Here is a 17,146-nt window from a genome sequence, read left to right as displayed (position 1 = left end):
CTCTAGCCGGCATCTGATGGAGGGAGGGGACTGAGCCTCCTCCTTTCCCACCCCCAGGTCTAGGAGGGAATCGGGCGATTACCTGGCGCTTGACCCCAGCCCCCAGGAGGGAAACCCGGGCGCCACGCAGAGGCTGGCCCAGTGCCGCCTGTGCGCTTTGCAGGCCAGATCGATGGGGCAGCTGTTTAAAGCCCTGGCAGAGGCTCCCAGCTCAGGTCCCTGGAGAACCATCTGATGCAACAGGAGCCGGGCTTATCCTTGGCCTGGCTGCCCTGCGGTCTCAAATAACTGCCGCGGGGCAATATGTGGGGCACCCTGGTCCACCTTCCCCTCCCACAGGGCAGGAGCAGCTTCCCTGCACCTGGGCCTCTGGGTAAGTTAAGGCATCCACACAAGGACTTGCCCACATGCTTCCAACACCTAGATGGTTCCAGAAGGGGAGACATTAATTCGGGACTTTTTCAATAACCAGAGGTTGGAGGGAGGGGTCTGCAAAGGCAGAGAGAACAGTTGGGAAGTTGTTCTCCTCCAGCTGTGAGAGGGGCTCCAGGGCTCCTCCAGAAAAGTGGTGGCAGGCCCGGGAGCAGCCCTAGGGCTCTAGGGTGAAGCTGTTCTCAGAGATGCTTGGCTTGGGGGCTTCAAGAGTTGGGGCAGCTTCTCCTGACTCCTTCCAAAGGATCTTTGACTACAGCCATGTGGCCAGCACAGAGAAGTATCAAACTGTTTGGAGCTTGATTAGAGGGGGCAGAAGCTCTGAGGGGACTTTCTTCCCCTTCTTCCATGAGGAAGGCATTGTGGAGGCCTGGAGGGAAGGGGCCTTTACTTGTCTCGGCCATTTGTTGGGCATGCCAGGCCAACCCAGCCTCCAGAGAGAATAGGGTGCTTGGGCAGGAGCCCCAGCTTTTGTACCTGGGCTTGGTTGGGTGAGGAGTATTTAAGAAACCAACCCATTCTTCAGAACTGCATGCAAAAGTGCTCTTAGGGAACGTACAAAATCCAAGGAATTCAGAGGTAGGCCAATGCCAGAGGATGCTGCCCACAGCAGACAGCCCTGAACAGCAGTGACTGTCCAGCCATCTGATTTGGGCTATGCCCAAATTGGCCTATGCATAGGTCTCTGGTCTCCTTACCTTATGCCTTCCTCATGGATCTTCCCAATGGTCAACTTAGCACCTTCAGTGGTTCCCCGTGTCCTCTGGATCTACTCCAAATCCCCTAACCTGGCACACAGGTTCTCGATAACCTCTTCCCGTTGCCCTCCTGTGCACCTGCATCTCGAGGTGAACTACTTCACTACTAAATCGAGTTCTCAAACTTCTACTTGCCCTTTGGGTCATAAGGCCTTTCCAGGTGTCCACCCCTAGCTTCTTGCTGAAGGGGACAGGAGCTTCCTTTGTGCTCCATGGCACCACCAACTTTGTCTTTAAGGGAACTTTCTGGGGCACCTGGGTAGCTCGGTCAGTTAAGCATCTGCCTTTGGCTCAGGTCATGATCCCAGGGTCCTGGGATGGTGCCCCCTGTCAGGGCCCCTGCTCAGCGGAGAGCCTGCTTCTCCTCCCTCGGGAGCTCCCCCTGCATGTGCTCTCTCAAATAAAAGTATTAGAAGGAAAAAAAAGCATCTTTCTCCAGGGAGCAGGTTGGCTCAGTCAGTAGAGCATGTGATCTTTGATCTAGGTGTTGGGAGTTCAAGCCCCACGTTGGATATAGAGATTACTGAAAAAAAGAAAAAAAAGTATCTTCATCACTAGCCTAGCCCTTCATGGGGCAGGGACAATTTTTCATTGAATGAAAGAAATCTGATGCTTCTATGTATATGAACATCATGCCAACTTTGCCAAGGGCTCTATTCAGGCAGCTCAAATGAATTTGCCTGTGGTGGCTCTTGGCAGGCAGGCAGCACTCTGGAAGATGCACCACAGGGCACAGCCAAGGGCTCTGCAGCAGATCCAGACACGTCAGTGATGCCTAGATGGATCCAGAAGCACCAAATGACCACAAAGATTAGGAGAGAAACAAGTAAGGCAACAGACTCTTTATTTTTAATGTGGTTTAAAATACATCAAAATCATGTCCCTGGCTGTTGTGAATACCAAAAGGAGACAAAAAAGGCTATCAGCACAGCTTTAAAACCAATCCAGGTGGCCAGGTAGGGCCATATGGGAAGCAGTGACAGGGACAGAAGGCGCACCCCTCCCCCAGGCAGGTGCCTGGCTGTCCCCGGGGTGACCACCTCTGTGCTAAGGTGGGAGGGCTGGAGCAGCAGCTGGACAATCAGCTCAGCAGGCTTTGGCCCTCCCCCACAGCCACCAGGGCAGTTCCACTGGCCTCTTGGTCAGCCCTCAGGAGGGCCGCTGTGATGGGAGTGGAGGAGTGAAAGCAAACCAACCATCTTTACGGACAACATTCTCTTACAGAAAGTGCCTGAGCTCAGCCCATGGTCCAAAAACCTCATGGAAAACAAAAAGTGCTGCCGATACCTCTCTAGAATCTGGTGTACAAGGCTCTCAGCTGGACAAGGTCCGGAATACAAATTACTCTCAGCAGGGCCAGGGCTCTCGGCTGTGAGCCTCACCGGCAATGGTCCCCTGGAGGAAAAGCTAGCAATCTAAGAATCCAACACAGCTCTTGGTCCTAAAACTGAGGTCACGTGCATGGGACCTGCCCTGGTGAGGAAGGCACTGGCCTTCAGATAGGCCACCTCTCCTGCACCTGGCCCAGGCTCCTGCCTGGTGAGGGCGGCACCCAGGTACCTGGGTTGACTTTGGAAAGCAGAACAAGCAGAGCAGCTGTAGTGATTAGTGTGATTTGGTCAACGGAAAGAAGAGGGAGAATGGGATCCTCCTATAGCCTGGCCTGGATGCCTAGACTCAGCTGGAGCTGAGAGCAAAGGTTCTAGTCACCCAGGGCCTGGATTTTGGACCTGGGAAGACTGGCTGGGGCCACCCTGCTCACTGTAGCCCCACAATCCCACAATGGCTGGACTGGGTCTCTGAGGGCAGCTGGGCTGCATAGCCACGATCCCCCACACTGGGGGGGACAGCCTTCCCCTTCAATCCCCTTGGGCTCTACGAGGTAGCTGAAGCAAATGAGGCAATCACATGGGCTACTGCAGGCCTCTTGCTCTTTACTTGGGGCAGGCAGAAGCTTCTGGCTCTTCCCTGCACTTCCAGAGCCCAGCAAACCCTGTATGGGGTTGGCAGTTCTCGTGTCTCAGCCGGATACAGGGATTGGAGGTGGGGGACAGCCGCATCAGGAAAGGAACAGACCGACCCAGGGACCATTCCAGATACAGGCATCTCAGAGGGAAAGATCTTAGGAAACACGTCTCCACGGGAGAGCAGTAGCTCAGCCAGCGATGGCAAACAGGTCTCAACACTTCTACTGGCTGCTGGGGGAATCTTGAGAAACGGATATACCAGAAATCAGTGGGAAACACTCGGAGGCTAATTAGTGGTACCTGCCCTGGGGGCAGAGGAAACATGGGGCGCCATTCATTTGCCATCTCTGGTCTAAGTCATAACACAATTTCACGAGCACTGAGTGAACCTATTTATGTGAGGGATTGAAGAAAAAAGCATGGAGAGTGGGCTGGTTGTTGAAGATGAAGGGACCTGCAGAATAATGAACTAGCTTCAAGGAAATTCAGCAAGAAACAAAACTGCACCATCCTGTGCCTCTTGGCCCACAGCTCCCTCAGCTACACTGAAGCAAGGGCTGGGTAGAGGTGGGCTACAGTATGAGCCCACCAGAGCCCAGCTTCCCAGTCTGCGCCTCATTCTGTTGTTCCAGAAAATTGCTCGATACAGACTGGTTAATACCCTAGCAAGTGTGCAACCAGCAGAACTTCCAGTCCAGAGTAGCAAGGGCTGGGGGTTGCAGGGAGGGGGGACACCAGACCCAAATACCTGCAGTCGTTCTGTGGACTTCTAAGGCTCATCAATTGCCAAGTCTATTCCTCAGCTGTCACACAAGAGCCAGGGGCTTCCACACAGGCACTGGGTGGGATGTCAAGGAGGACATCCTTCAGCTTATTCCTTAGGCAATGGAACCAGGGCAAATCTCAAGGATCGCACATGAAGGGTGGGGTCAGAAGCAGACACAGACTCCTAAATGCCAAGGGGGCAGTTGGGCACAGGGCCCAGCAACTGCTGCATGGAGACAGTGGTGATGGGCATCAGCAGTGGCTTCCCAGGATTCAAACACATAGGCAAGGTTGTGGCAAAACCATCAGATACCCTTCCCTTCCTCCTAACCACAATCTGATTTCACCGAACAGAAAAGCTCAGCACCAACATGGCAAAGATACCAGGTGGGGTGGTGAGGGTGGGGGGCACTGGAGGCCAACTGCACCAGCACCCCACCTCCTTCCTCAGATCCATACACACACTGTCATGTGCAAAACAAAAAAAACAAACAAAAAAAAAAACCCAGAAACCTTCAGAAAGCATCCTTTGGGTGATCTCTTGTCAATCATTTGTGCAGGCTAGAGAGGCACCTGTGAATGATAAGGCTACTGAGAAGCATCGCTGGCCTGGTCCTGGCACCACCTGAGGGCTCCTAACAGTGTACCAGCCCATAGCAACTTTCTCCAGATCCCCTGTCCAAAGCAGGACAGCAGGTGGATCCCCAGCTCTGCAGGCTCTGCCCAGGGACCCCCTTCTCCAGGTTATGAGAAGCAAAGGAGCTTCCAGGGTAGCTACGAGAGCCAGAGCTGCCCAAGCCCTGTTAACAAGGGAAACAAAGTCAAGGCCTGAGTGTGTGCCACTTGTCACGAGCCCTGAAGGGCAGGAAGGGGGAGGGGGGGGGTCTGAGCTCTGAGCCTCAAATCAGGCAGGGGAATGTTCAAGTCACTTGTCCTGCCAGCCCACTGTGACAGCAGCTACAGATGGCAGCTCTTCTTTAAGACTCTTCAGCTCACAGAAGAGCCAGTGACTTCATGCGTACACACCCCCACCTCCAGTGCAAGCCCATTTTACACTTACAGATAGAAATGTATGAGGCCTTGCACATATGCCATATGTAAGTAAAACTGACCCACAAAATCCAAAACTGCCAAGTGTCAGATGTCAGCCAGGTTAAAGCACCCTGGGCCTCAGCACTGGACTGCTTAGCGGTGGGAGCCTTGCATGGGCCAGGCCTGGCTGGGCTGCTTGCTCCCTTCCCAGCACGCCCCCTGTGCCAGGTTTCCTAGGCGGTGGTGGAGGTGGGCTCCTGGGGCCCTGCTTGGCCAGGTGCTTCTGTGCTTGGTGCTCCAGGGCAGTAAGGAGCTTCTGTGACCCTTGGGGAGCCAGGTGACTGGGCCCCAGGACCCTCACAACCCTGCTCCTTGGAGGCAGCTGCAGCCTCTGGTCTTCGCTCAGGGCCACCATCAGTGATGGAGCCCTGGCCACCAGCACTCAGGTCCTGCACCCTTTTGTTCAGGTCATTGCGTTCTGTCTGCAGTGCCCGGCACAGCTTCTCTAGCCGCTGGATTTTTACCTGTAGGCCCTCTAGCTCTTTGTCCCGGAGTGTTTTCTGGGGAGAGAAACCGGGCCTTAGTGCCATGCCATTAATCCCCCACCCAACAGAGTCACTTGATAGAAAACATTCACACTTGAATGATACTGTGAGCAGGCCAGCATCAAAACCCTGCCCCTTCCTAGGAAAATAGCCCTGGCATATGCCAAGACCTGGCTGTTGGTAGGGGACCGTGTGGTGCAGAGAAGCAGCACGACTTGAAGACAACATATTTCTCCATTTATCCATCAGGTGACACTGGCAAAGTAAGGCTTGGCTTCTGGAGCCTATTTCCTTATCTGTTAAAAAGGACTACGGGGGTGCCTGGTTGGCTCAGTTGGTTAAGCACCCGATTCTTGATTTCGGCTCAGGTCATGATCTCAGGGTTTCGAGATCAAGCCCCATGTCAGGCTCTGTGCTCAGCAAGGAGCCTGCCTGAGATTCTTTCATCTCCCCCGCCTATATATGCACCTAGGTGCATGCTTTCTTTCTCTCAAATAAATAAATCTTTTTTTTTTTTTTTTTTTAAAGATCAGAGAGGGGATCCCTGGGTGGCTCAGCGGTTTAGCGCCGCCTTCAGCCCAGGGCCTGATCCTGGTGACCTGGGATCGAGTCCCACATCAGGCTCCCTGCATGGAGCCTGCTTCTCCCTCATAAATAAAATCTTAAAAAAAAAAAAAAAAAAAGAGAGACAAAAAGTGTGTGTGTGCACATGCCCATGTGCACGAGTGAGGGGGAAAGGGCAGAGAGATAAGCAGATTCCCTGCTCAGCAGGGAGCTCAAATCAGAGTGATCCCAGGACCCTGAGCTTATGACCTGAGTTGAAGTCAGATGCTTTACCAACTGAGCTACCGAGGTGCCCCTAGATAAATAAATCTTTTAAAAAAAACAACAACAACAAAAAAAAACAAACAAAAAAACCAGAAACAAAAAAACTACTAACATTAACCTCATAGATCTTGAGAAGGTTCAATGAATTGGCATCACCTAAAACATTCAGGAGGGTCTGGCATACACTAATTAGTTCCCTTCTGCATCTCAAACCACGAAATCAAATTAGCTGAGCCACCCTGCATATAAACTGTGCCCATCACTGGTACCCCTTGGTTTTTCGGTTCCTGTACTTCTACCTACCATTTGTTCTCTTTGCTTCTACTGCAGATCTACCACTGGGCTCATCATCTCCCACAGGGTGACCACTGGCAGTGCTTTTGGACTTGGGCAGATGGACTTATGAGTCCCAGTTCCACCTCATGCCAGCTGCATGACTTACTTGCAGAACGTATAGGAAAGGGCCCAACACTCAAAAACTGCACCCCCCTACCCCCCCTAGCTGCAGAGCACACTCGGCCCACCTCCTCAGCCATCTCAAGCAGGGCCTTGTTGCTGCTCTCCCAACGGGACCGGTACATGGTGGTTTCTTTCTCTAGCTTCTTGATCTTCTTAGTCATCTGAGTTATGGGACAGATAGAAGAAAATAGTCAGGGGGCCAGACTGTCCATCTGTGTCTCCAAGGTGGGCAACATGTTACAGCAAGCCATCTGTGCCTCCTGTGCCACCTGAAGACATCTCAAGGTAAATGTCGCCCCCCACTGCCGCCACTACCGCCACTACCACCACCACCACCACCACGTGACAAGGCTGCCCCTCTTCTCCAGGACAACCTGGAGGATGCACATATCAGTGATGCTTCCTTGAGAGGCGGGGAAAGGCTCTGACCCCTTCCTCCGTACAGCCCATCCCTGGTATCAATCATACCATTACTGTGAATAGCTCCCCAGAAGGAACCCCAGGGGTTGGGGGCTTCCTGAAGGCAGGCCCAGGGTGCCCCTGTAGCCACACTCAGGCTGGACACAGTTACCTTTTCCATCTCCTGTTTGAATGTGGTGAACACCTCACTGCTTTTGGAAAGAGTGTTCTGGAATTCCTCAAACTTCTCTGTGTATAGGGCAAGCTGGGAGAGAAAGAAGCCCAGAGATAAGATTACACTTCTCTAGAATGCACTTCTGGTTAATGCAGTCAGACCTATCCTTGGACCTCTGACCCAACAATTCTATCGAGATACCATTTTTCTTTAAAGCAAAAAAGCTATTTGAAAGAACAGAATCCAAAATGTTAAGCTTAGAAAGTAGGATTTGGGGTGACTTATATTTTGCCTCTATGTTTGTTTTCAAACTTCTCTTCGAAATTAAGTACAATTTATGTAATTAAGAACAACCATTCTGTCCCTGCCTCCTCAAAAGCTGCACAACACTTCCAACTAGGAACAAAGTCCTTCAAGCTCACCTAGCCACCTGGTCACCATAGGTGCTGGGCGGGTCCAGACAGAACAAAGGCTCAGCAAGGTCACACAGCAGTCAAGGTGGTCCTAGAATGAGGGTCCCATTTCCCTCCCCTAGGATGGGGGCCCAGTAAGGTGACCTCAGAGGCACAGGATCAGGACACACTGTCTCACCTGCTGCTTCAGGTGGGTCTCCTGCTGCTTCATCAGCTCACACATCCTCTGGGACTCCACTGCCTCTTTGAGGAGCTATTTTCAAGATAGGACCCCAGATCTTGTCAGAAACCCTTAGGGGCTGTCTGGTCTTTTTTAGCCATATACTCCAGTATCCACAAAGTGTCCTGCTCCCTGAGCAAGCTGCGTCCTGGCCTGGCCAGGCAGCAACTTTCCCTTACAAACATGACTCTGAGCTGAGCCAGAATCCACCCCGCCTTCCAGACTCCCCTGTACAGGGCCCGAGCCTCACAAAGTCCTTTTCTCGTTGGTGCCTCTCCTCTGCCTCCTTCAGCATCTCCTGGGCCTGCTGGAGTTTGGCGTCCACCAGCTGCTGCTGCAGGTCCTTGTGTTTGAAGACCTTGTCGATATGCTGCAGGAAGGCATGGTAGGAGGGCCACCTGTCAGCAGCTCTCTTTCTCGGGAGGCCCAGTGGGCTGCGTGGATGTCCCATCTGCAGACACCAGGGTACCCTGCCCAGCCTCCCATCTCACTGTGACACGCTGGACTCCCACATGTTCCATAGCACATGGGCCCCAAATCCCTGGAAGGTCTACTTCCCAACCTCACCTTGTTTCTCTCCAGTCAGTCCTAGGTGTGCACAGGGATGAGATCAGCTCCCAGGAAGCCAAGTAATAAATACACTCAAACCTCCAGCCCCAAGAGATCACTCCGCTGGGCTAACAACCCTCACTTTTGTAGCCCGACTCCCTTGTAAATGGGAAGAAAGGACAAAAACGACACCTCCACCAACACAACCGCTTAGCCCCATTGGCAAAGATCTCCCCACCTATAGACCAAGACTAGATGTGCAAATTTCAGGGAGTGGCAGTCCTAAATGTTGGAGGAGCCCCAGGAGCCGGGGGCAGGTGAGAGCAGGAATGAGGAGGAGGCAACGGAACTCAGTGGGACTTCAAAGGTCAGAGTGGTTGAGAAAAGGTACATGGGGACACACTTGTGTTCTAGATAGGAAAGGAAAGGTGGCCTGGAGGCGGGTGTTGGCTGCTTGGGACTCCTTACCTCCTCCCGCAGCTCGTACTGCTCGATCAGCTTCTTGAGCCTCTCAGCCAACTCCATGTTCTCCTGGCGCAGCTTGGAGTTGCGCTCGTTGTGCTGCTCCATCTGCAGCTGAATGTCATTCAGCGTCACCTGGAAGTGGGAGGTCACCTCCTTGCGCTTCTCCTCTTCCTCCCGGGCCCGCTGCACGCCTTCTTCCTGGGCAGAGAAGTCAGCCCTGGCTCCATCAGTTGCTCTTCCCCAGCCCACAATGCTCTGTACCCACAACCCTCTCTACTCTCAGTGAGCAGCACCAGCCAGGCTCCAAGATGCCATGCCAATGGGGGCTCCCAGGGGACCCCTCTACCCTTCTATCAGGTGACAGCAAGGGAGATATTCTGTCCCTAGAAGAATGCAGGCATACACCTAAGTGTCATTCTAGAGCAATCTAGGTCTCCTGAAGTCCATTCTTCCAGACTCAGGCTAAGCAGTCTTGTTTTTGTGCTTTCATTTCTCACTTCTCACCAACTAGTTAAAATTTAGTAGTTCCCAGGGTTGGCAAGATTGTGCAGAATTAGGCACGAGGACAATATTGGTGGGGAGGTAATCTGGCAAAATCTATTAAAACTTATAACGTGCATGCTCTTTGACCTAGATCTTTCACTTCTGAGGTTTATCCTATGGACAAACTAGATACACTTAGCCAAGAATATATATAACAAGAACTTTCACTGTAGCTCTGTGTATGAAGTACTGTAAACTTAGAAACAACTCAGCAATTCCTTAACTAGCGCACTGACAAAATACAGAATACGCATACAACAATGCTATTGAAAAGAATGACTGGTCTGCCTTTGGCTCAAGTCATGATCCCAGGGTCCTGGGATCGAGTCCCCCATCGGGCTCCCCACAAGGAGCCTGCTTCTCCCTATGCCTATATCACTACCTCTCTCTCTGTCTCTCTCATGAATAAATAGGTAAAATCTCAGGGGAAAAAAAAAAAAAAAGAATGAGACAGCCTCAAAAAAAAAATGAGAGGAAAAGTGAGCTATACATGTTAAGTGAGAGGACAGAACAGGATATGAAACAATACACATGACCTCTCCATTTAAAGAACCCTATAGAAAATTACATATGGATGCAGGAAGTCTGAAGGCTGTACTTAAACTTATGGGTAAGTAGGTGTACTTCCCAGTGGTTTCTCCTGGACACTGGGGCTGAGGAGGGTGAGCAACTGTCACCTTTGAATCTCATACTTTTGTCACTTCTGAATCTTCTCTCATATCAAGTTTATATTACAGTAAAAATGTTGTCAAAGACAAACTAAAAATGAACAAAACAAGCTGGAAAACACCATATTCACTGACCCAAATTTGTAACAAATATATAAAGGATACATATACAAAAACCACCCAGAGGTCACAGCAGTGACTGGGCTTTACCAGACGGACCCTGCCTCAGGAGCCTGAGGAGAAGCAGGACAAAGAAAAAAGACCCAGCATTTCAGACTGCTTAAGTCTGGGAGAGGAGCTGCCCACCAGCGCTGGAACCTGACTTACCTGCAGACTGCCAGTGAACTAAACAATATCAAAAACCTGCCTCCTGGGCTCCCTCACCATACCTGACACAGGGACAGGTCAAGTGGTTACAGGCAGCTATCCCTAAGGCAGGGTGTTACTGGGGAAATCAATTTCTCTGCCAAAATCCCGTTTTTTTTTTTTTTTTTAAAAGATTTTTATTTATTTATTTATTTATGATAGGCAGAGAAAGAAAGAGAGAGGCAAAGACACAGGCAGAGGGAGAAGCAGGCTTCATGCCAGGAGCCCGATGCGGGACTCGATCCTGGGACTCCAGGATCGCGCCCTGGGCCAAAGGCAGGCGCCAAACCGCTGCGCCACCCAGGGATCCCCCCCTCCGTGCTACTTTTTAAGGGGAAAGCCCACCAAGGAAAAGTAGAAGTCAAGGGAACCAGAGTCGTAGGGGCCAGCCCACCTTGAGGGAGCGGTTGTGGCGTTGGAGCTCCCGGCACAGGCTTTCTAGCTTACTGCGGGCCAGGACAGCCTTGCTGTGCTCCCCACGCAGGTGGTCCTTCTCCTGCACCAGCTGGCTCTGCTTCTTCTGCAGCAGCTTCATCTGCTTCTGGGAGTTCCGATGCTCCTCCAGCTGTGGAGCAGGAAGGCAAGTAAGTGCCTTGTTGGGCTTTTCCCAAGGGACCCTGGCCCTCTCCAGACTCCAGTTGTTAACAGTTCTGGCTGGACACTGTGTGGGTGCTTAATGTACTTCTCCGATAAACCCAAGGGCTCCATCTCCAGTATACAGAAACAGGCACTTACGACAAGCAGGGAGGCAGAGGCTGCAGACCCCAGCCTCTCCCCACTCTAACTCTAGAGATGAAGTTCTCAAGATTCTCAGACCATTACATTCCTTCAACCTCTGTGACACTCAGGTCCTCAGATGACACCCCTTACCACCCCTCCTTGTATTCAATAGACCCCCCTCACCCCCTCTTCACTGCTCTGAAACTTAGCGCCACTTCACTCAACATGACTGCTGTTATCATTTTGGCTTTTTCATTATGGACAGATCTTAACCTTCTCAGACCCTGTCTTTTCCCCACATCAGCTACCCTCCCATGAGCCTAGTCAACGCTGATACAGTGCAACTCAATTATGTAATGACAACTGTTCAAGTCATTGAACATTGTCATTTTTTCTTCCCCTTTCCTTAGGTGTTTGAAACCCAAGTTGTATCTTACACTTAAGAGCACATCCAAATCTAGACTAGCCACATTTCAGTTGGCTAATGGTTACTGTCCTGGACATCAGATCCAGATTTTGTCATTACCCAGAAGCACACACCCCTCCATTATCTCATCCCAGGGCGGACCACTATCCCCTACCATTCTAGCTCATTCCATCCAAAATTTGTGGTCCCAGAAAGTCTACCATACTGGACCTCCAACCCAGTGACCCAACTATCCTTTCACTTTCCTTGAATGTGTCTTTAATCACTGACCTTCTTATCTTATGCTTGTCTTAGATTTCTTACACCCAACTCTCTTGCCCCCTTTTCCTATCAAAACCCCAACCCTGATATCCCAACCTCTGATTCCTCTGCACAGGCACTGAAGCAGCCCTGCTTGAAGAACCTCACTTTTAATTCCTAACTACCCATTTGAGGAAGACCCTCGTCTGCCATGCGGCCTAACCATATTCCTTATGTTAGTCACACTCCTCTTCCAGAGAACTATTTCATCCTCCTCCTTCTCAACTCTCCTTTGGCCCAGCAAAAAATATCTTTCTCATTTCCCTGAGAATGGAAGCAACCAGAGGCATAGGGGCATAAGCTCCACCTATGCCCATCCACCCGCACCGGCCTTTTCCTCTGGTTACCAGGATCCAGTGGTGGTTCCCACCACAGCCAGCCCTCTCCTAATGCTCTGGCCCTTAGCTCCTCTACTTGAGAACATCATTCAGCTCCTGCTCTCTTCATCAATCCTTCCCTGGATGGCTCATTCTGAAGGGGTGGTATCTTTTTCATATCCTGTCCTTTATTTAATCATTATAGCAACCCCATAAGGCAGGTGTGATTTTTCCCAATTTTACAAATGAGAAAAACTTCTTAGAGAATTCTAGCTAATAAATGTGAATGGAGTGAAAGAATTTAAAAACAAGTAGTTAGGAAATGACCCATAGTGGATGAATCCATTTATACAAATTCTGATGGCAACCTGACAAGGGAGGAACCTGGCTGGCCCCACCTGAACTCAGTGGACAATCTTCCATCACCAAAAGTGGGAGGAACAGACTTTCTATACAGAGTACCACTTATGTAGAGTTCTTGTCAAAATAGTTGAACTTGGATTGGATCAAGCTTCTAGAGTTAACTTCCCCTATATCTACAGGAACTAAGGAGGTAAAGGAAGAAGTTAAATGTCACCACAAAAGCGAAGAAGTGAGGCACAGGGCGATTGATCTGCAGTAAATCAATGTCATGAGAAAAAGGTTGGCAGTAAATGAAGACTATTTTGGAATAAAAGGAAAAAAAGTTGTAAGGACCTAAAGTATTAGATGATCTCCTGTAGACCCTGATTTGATCAAACTGACATTTTAAACAAATGGGGAAATATGCATATTAGAGTATCACATCAGTGCTAGTTTTAAGTGTGAGGATGGCACTGTGCATTTCTGTATTTTGGGGAAATGCACACTGAGGCACACGGGTGTGAGATGACATAGTATGTGGGACTGGGGCCAGGAGCTATGGTTTTACCACTGTAATATGAAGGGTTTCTTCTTACAGTCAACCTGGAAGGGGCCAGCTGGGACTTGACTCTCCACTTAACAGATGGAGAAAAGGCTCAGAGAGAGGCTGAATAGGAATTAAGCCACCCACCTGCCCCGGCACCCTCAACCCCATGCCAGGTGGCCTGCTGACTTTCCAAGGCAGGGCAGATGCAAGAAGAAGGGGGAGAACTGACCAGTTCAGCATACTTCTTGCACAGAGCTGCCAGCTTCTCCTCTGGGGTGCTCAGGGTGTTCAATGTCTGCATCAGCAACGTGATCTCCTTCCCTGCAAAGCACAGGGATCAAAATCATGTACCCCCTTCTCTGGGGATTTCCCCAGGCCTTGGCCCACACTCTCAGGCCTTGAGGCAGCCCTACATTATCATATTTGATACTGTTTGTTGACCTGGCTGCCATCCCATTAGACCGTGTGGTTCATGAGGGTTGCCACCAACTGAACTCAGCCTATTACTGTGGCCCCAGTGCTGCTCCATATTGTCTTTGGTGCCCATCTCAGACGACATGCTCAATAAATGCTTAATAGACTAATAACTAAGCCTATGTGGAGACTCCATGGTGAACACTGAGAGTGGGAGAAAAAACCTGCCTGCTCTAATAGCAGGAGGAAAAAAAGACGTCCAATGGCCAATTTAAGTGCTACTGTGTCAATGAAAGGAAAGCCCTTTCGAAAGAGGAAGGAGGCAAAAAGGAATAGGTTTCCTCAGTAACTACTAAACTTTTGTCAACAGTGGTAGCCAAAGAGTGAACTTTATTTGTTCCCTCCTAAACAGTGAACTTTTAAACAAATATATCTTCCGATATGTGATCCCAAGATTAAGAAACAACAGGGATGTCTGGGTGGCTTAGCAGCTCAGCAGCTGAGCGTCTGCCTTTGGCTCAGGGAGTGATCCTGGAGTCCCCTGGATCGAGTCCTGCATCAGGCTCCCTGCATGGTGCCTGCTTCTCCCTCTGCCTCTCTCTCTGTGTTTCTCATGAGTAAATAAATAAAATCTTAAAAAACAAAACAAAATAAAACCAAAAACAAACAAAAAAACCCTTTCCATTAGGATGACAAGTAGAGGGTGGGGAATTAAGGACTAAGACACAGGTATAATATCACCTCTGTTTTTTTTTTTTTTAAACCTAACTCTGATTCTTTAACATACACACTAGTCCCCTGCCCCCAATAACTTTCTCTCACTGTGCTTCAGTCAAAGGGGCTTCCTTCTGTCTCCCTGGAGGGCTCCTGTACATAGCACAGCACCAGGCTCCTGAAGTGTCAAACCCAAGAGGCTCGAAAGATCAGTGTGAAGACTGCAAAGCACTAGCACATAGGCCAAATCCAACCCACACATGAGTTTTGTTTGGCTCCCAGCATATTAGTTGTCAATTGTTTTTTTTTTTTTTCAGTCGCCAATTGTTAAAAATCCAGAGATTTCACTTAACTGCATAATAACAAAGGGGAAAAAAGGAGAAAAAAGAACGAGGGGAAAAAAAAAAAGGCTGGCTACACTTAGCCTGTAGTATTATATGCTATCAGCATGGTGGGACCAGACGGCAATCACCCCTTTGGATGAATAGGCAATGTCTTGTCCTCCTAGGGTCCCCTGTCTAACTTGGCTTATTTGAGTTTTCAACCCTGGGCTAGTCCAAATCTTACTGTAGAGAAACGAAAACTAAGGAACAGAAAGGAGAAAGGTCTTGCCCAAGTTTACAGAGCAGGTTAGAGATAGTGCTGGCTGACACAGGATCCCACCTACACCCCTCTGTTCTACGGTCCACACCCCTTGCTTGGATCAAACTAATGTGACTTGGTGCTCCAGAAAGTAATTTTCTCTGAATCCTGGGAAAGCAGTTAGCCCAAACATCCCCACCTCACCAGTAGCTGCCCTCTGCTCACCCAGACCCTTGGCTTTCTTCTTCTCCTGTGGCCTTCGGTGATCTCGGTCTCCAACCTCATCACTGGTCCGGATCTCATCTGTGCCCGGCTCCCCCTTGGAGGTCTCCTTCTCACCATTGACTACTGGGGTCTCTGGCTCAGGCTCCCCATTCCTTGAAGCATAGGTCCGGGACTTGTCTGCATCTTCGGGTTCAGCAGGCTCACCCTGTGCCCCATCCTCACCTGGGCCCCCCTGATTGTTGTCCACACAGTATGTACTCAGGATGTCTTCCAACTGGCGGCTCAGCTCCTCAGAGACATCACGGAGGGCCCCGGACTGAGCAGTTTTGGCTTGTGCTCCTGTGGCAGGGCAAGATGAGCGGCAGAATGAGAAATGAGAAACAAGATGGTAATTCCATTTGCTGGGATTTTTCAGGCCCAAACTTACTGGTTTGGGCTAAATGTTGCCTACTTTCTTTAAGCCTTAGTTTATTTACCTATAAAATGATAAGATTATTTCCCACTATTGCCCAATCATGTCTGTTATAGATGTGAAAGGAATCAAGGAAATAAAGCATCCAGCATATAGGGATGGCATGTACCTGGAGCTCAACATCTAGTCCCTCCCCTTCCCCTCCCTGCAAAAATCATTTCTTGCTATTAAAAAAGTTCTAAGAAAGCCTCCAACATGAAGAGTAGTTACCCGCTGGTGAATGCAGCATTTCTAAGCCGGGCTGGCTGGTTGGGTGTCTCATCTGAGAGCCACCTGACTTAACCCTGTCAGAGCCTTCTCTTAAGAGTTCTGCTCCTGTGCTTTGAGTGGGCGGCTCTATCAACACCCTGTGGAAAGAGGGATCTGCAGGTGGCCCAGTCCTCCTCTCATTCTACATTTCCTCCTTCCTGGGTAAACAGTGGCCTAGGCCTGGAACTCCAGAAGCTATCCTGGCGCACCACAAACTCCTCCCCCTGCCCGCTGGAAAGCAGAAATGGCACACACCCTCAGTCTTCCCTGGAGCCTGGCTGGAGGAACCTTCAGCTTCTGTCGGAGGAGCCGGCTGGCTGGGGCGCCCCTGGGTTCCCTCTGGTCCTACTTCCACTTGCCCCGGGTTGTTTTTTGGGTTGGAAGTGTTGCCCGACTGCTTGGCAGCCCCGTTCTTTTTGTCTTGGTTCTTCATTGTGGTTTGCAATGCTAGGCTGGAAACAGATCCTATAGAAACAAGCACACTCGCTATATTCCAGACTTCAAAATTCTTCACAGCCTGGATCCGAAATCCCAATCCCGGGTGCACAAAGCTTCTTAGAACACACTGGCCGTCCCTCACCAGAGGGAGCCAACGGTTCTCTCTCTGGCCAGTCGGAGGAGCACGGAGCGCCCAGGCAGGTTTTCGGGGCGCCGCTTCAGAGGCGCGGCAGGCGAGGCCTCCTTTTTCTCGAAGCCGCTTCCCGGCACTACACAGCCCCCTTACCACAGGCCGAGCGCGGGATAGGCTCAGGGCCGGAGACTGACGTGGCGGGACGCTCGATTCCCATCCCTCCTCCGGCCCCCAAGCCCCACGTGGGCCCCCCCGCGCGCAGCCACCCACGCCCCGCGCGCCTCCCGTCCGCGCATGCGCACAGGACCAGCCCTGCCCCCCGCCCCAGCCCACTGCCTCGCGCGGAATCGGCGTGATTCCCCCCACCGACCGAGAGTGTTCAGGGCCACCGACCTTCTGGTCGCCTTGTTCCCCCCAAACCTCCGCAACACGCACCTCACTGCCGACCTCCTGACGGCTTCGCCCGCTCTGGCCTCGCACCGGAAACCCTGGGTAACCGCTGCCGGCCAAGCCGCCTGCTCCTGCCACAGCCAATCAATAGCCGGCGCTCTCGCGGGGCTTGCTGGGAAAGATGAAGCGAAGGCAGCCTGAGGCGGCCTTTGAGGCGGGTGAGTTGGGAAGGCGGAGGGGGAGGGAAAGGACTACATGTCCCTTCATGCACCGCGGCTGACCCCCAACTCCC

The 17,146-nt window shown here is 51.0% G+C and overlaps 1 protein-coding gene across 2 annotated transcripts; it reads right to left on the bottom strand.

The window, feature by feature from the left end:
* Window positions 1–2,024: 2,024 nt before the first annotated feature.
* TXLNA (taxilin alpha) lies at window positions 2,025–17,027 on the bottom strand. 2 transcript variants are annotated; one of them, XM_055332431.1, is made up of 11 exons: window positions 16,900–17,027; window positions 16,149–16,358; window positions 15,173–15,511; window positions 13,467–13,558; window positions 10,979–11,149; window positions 9,011–9,205; window positions 8,244–8,363; window positions 7,952–8,026; window positions 7,358–7,450; window positions 6,852–6,947; window positions 2,025–5,514 (listed from the first exon to the last, which is right to left on the bottom strand). In XM_055332431.1, exons 2-11 carry the CDS (start codon window positions 16,324–16,326, stop codon window positions 5,188–5,190), a joined length of 1,686 nt encoding a protein of 561 aa, XP_055188406.1. In that variant the 5' UTR covers window positions 16,327–16,358; window positions 16,900–17,027; the 3' UTR covers window positions 2,025–5,187. The 2 variants fall into 2 exon arrangements, with proteins under 2 accessions (XP_055188406.1, XP_055188407.1); XM_055332432.1 differs by lacking the exon at window positions 16,900–17,027 and having other exon boundaries at window positions 16,149–16,695.
* Window positions 17,028–17,146: the final 119 nt, after the last annotated feature.

This window comes from Nyctereutes procyonoides, unplaced genomic scaffold (genome assembly GCF_905146905.1).
Source record: "Nyctereutes procyonoides isolate TBG_1078 unplaced genomic scaffold, NYPRO_anot_genome, whole genome shotgun sequence".
Classification (NCBI taxonomy): Eukaryota; Metazoa; Chordata; class Mammalia; order Carnivora; family Canidae; genus Nyctereutes; species Nyctereutes procyonoides.
Note: the sequence above shows the minus strand (reverse complement) of the source record. Positions and strands in the feature narration are given on the sequence as shown.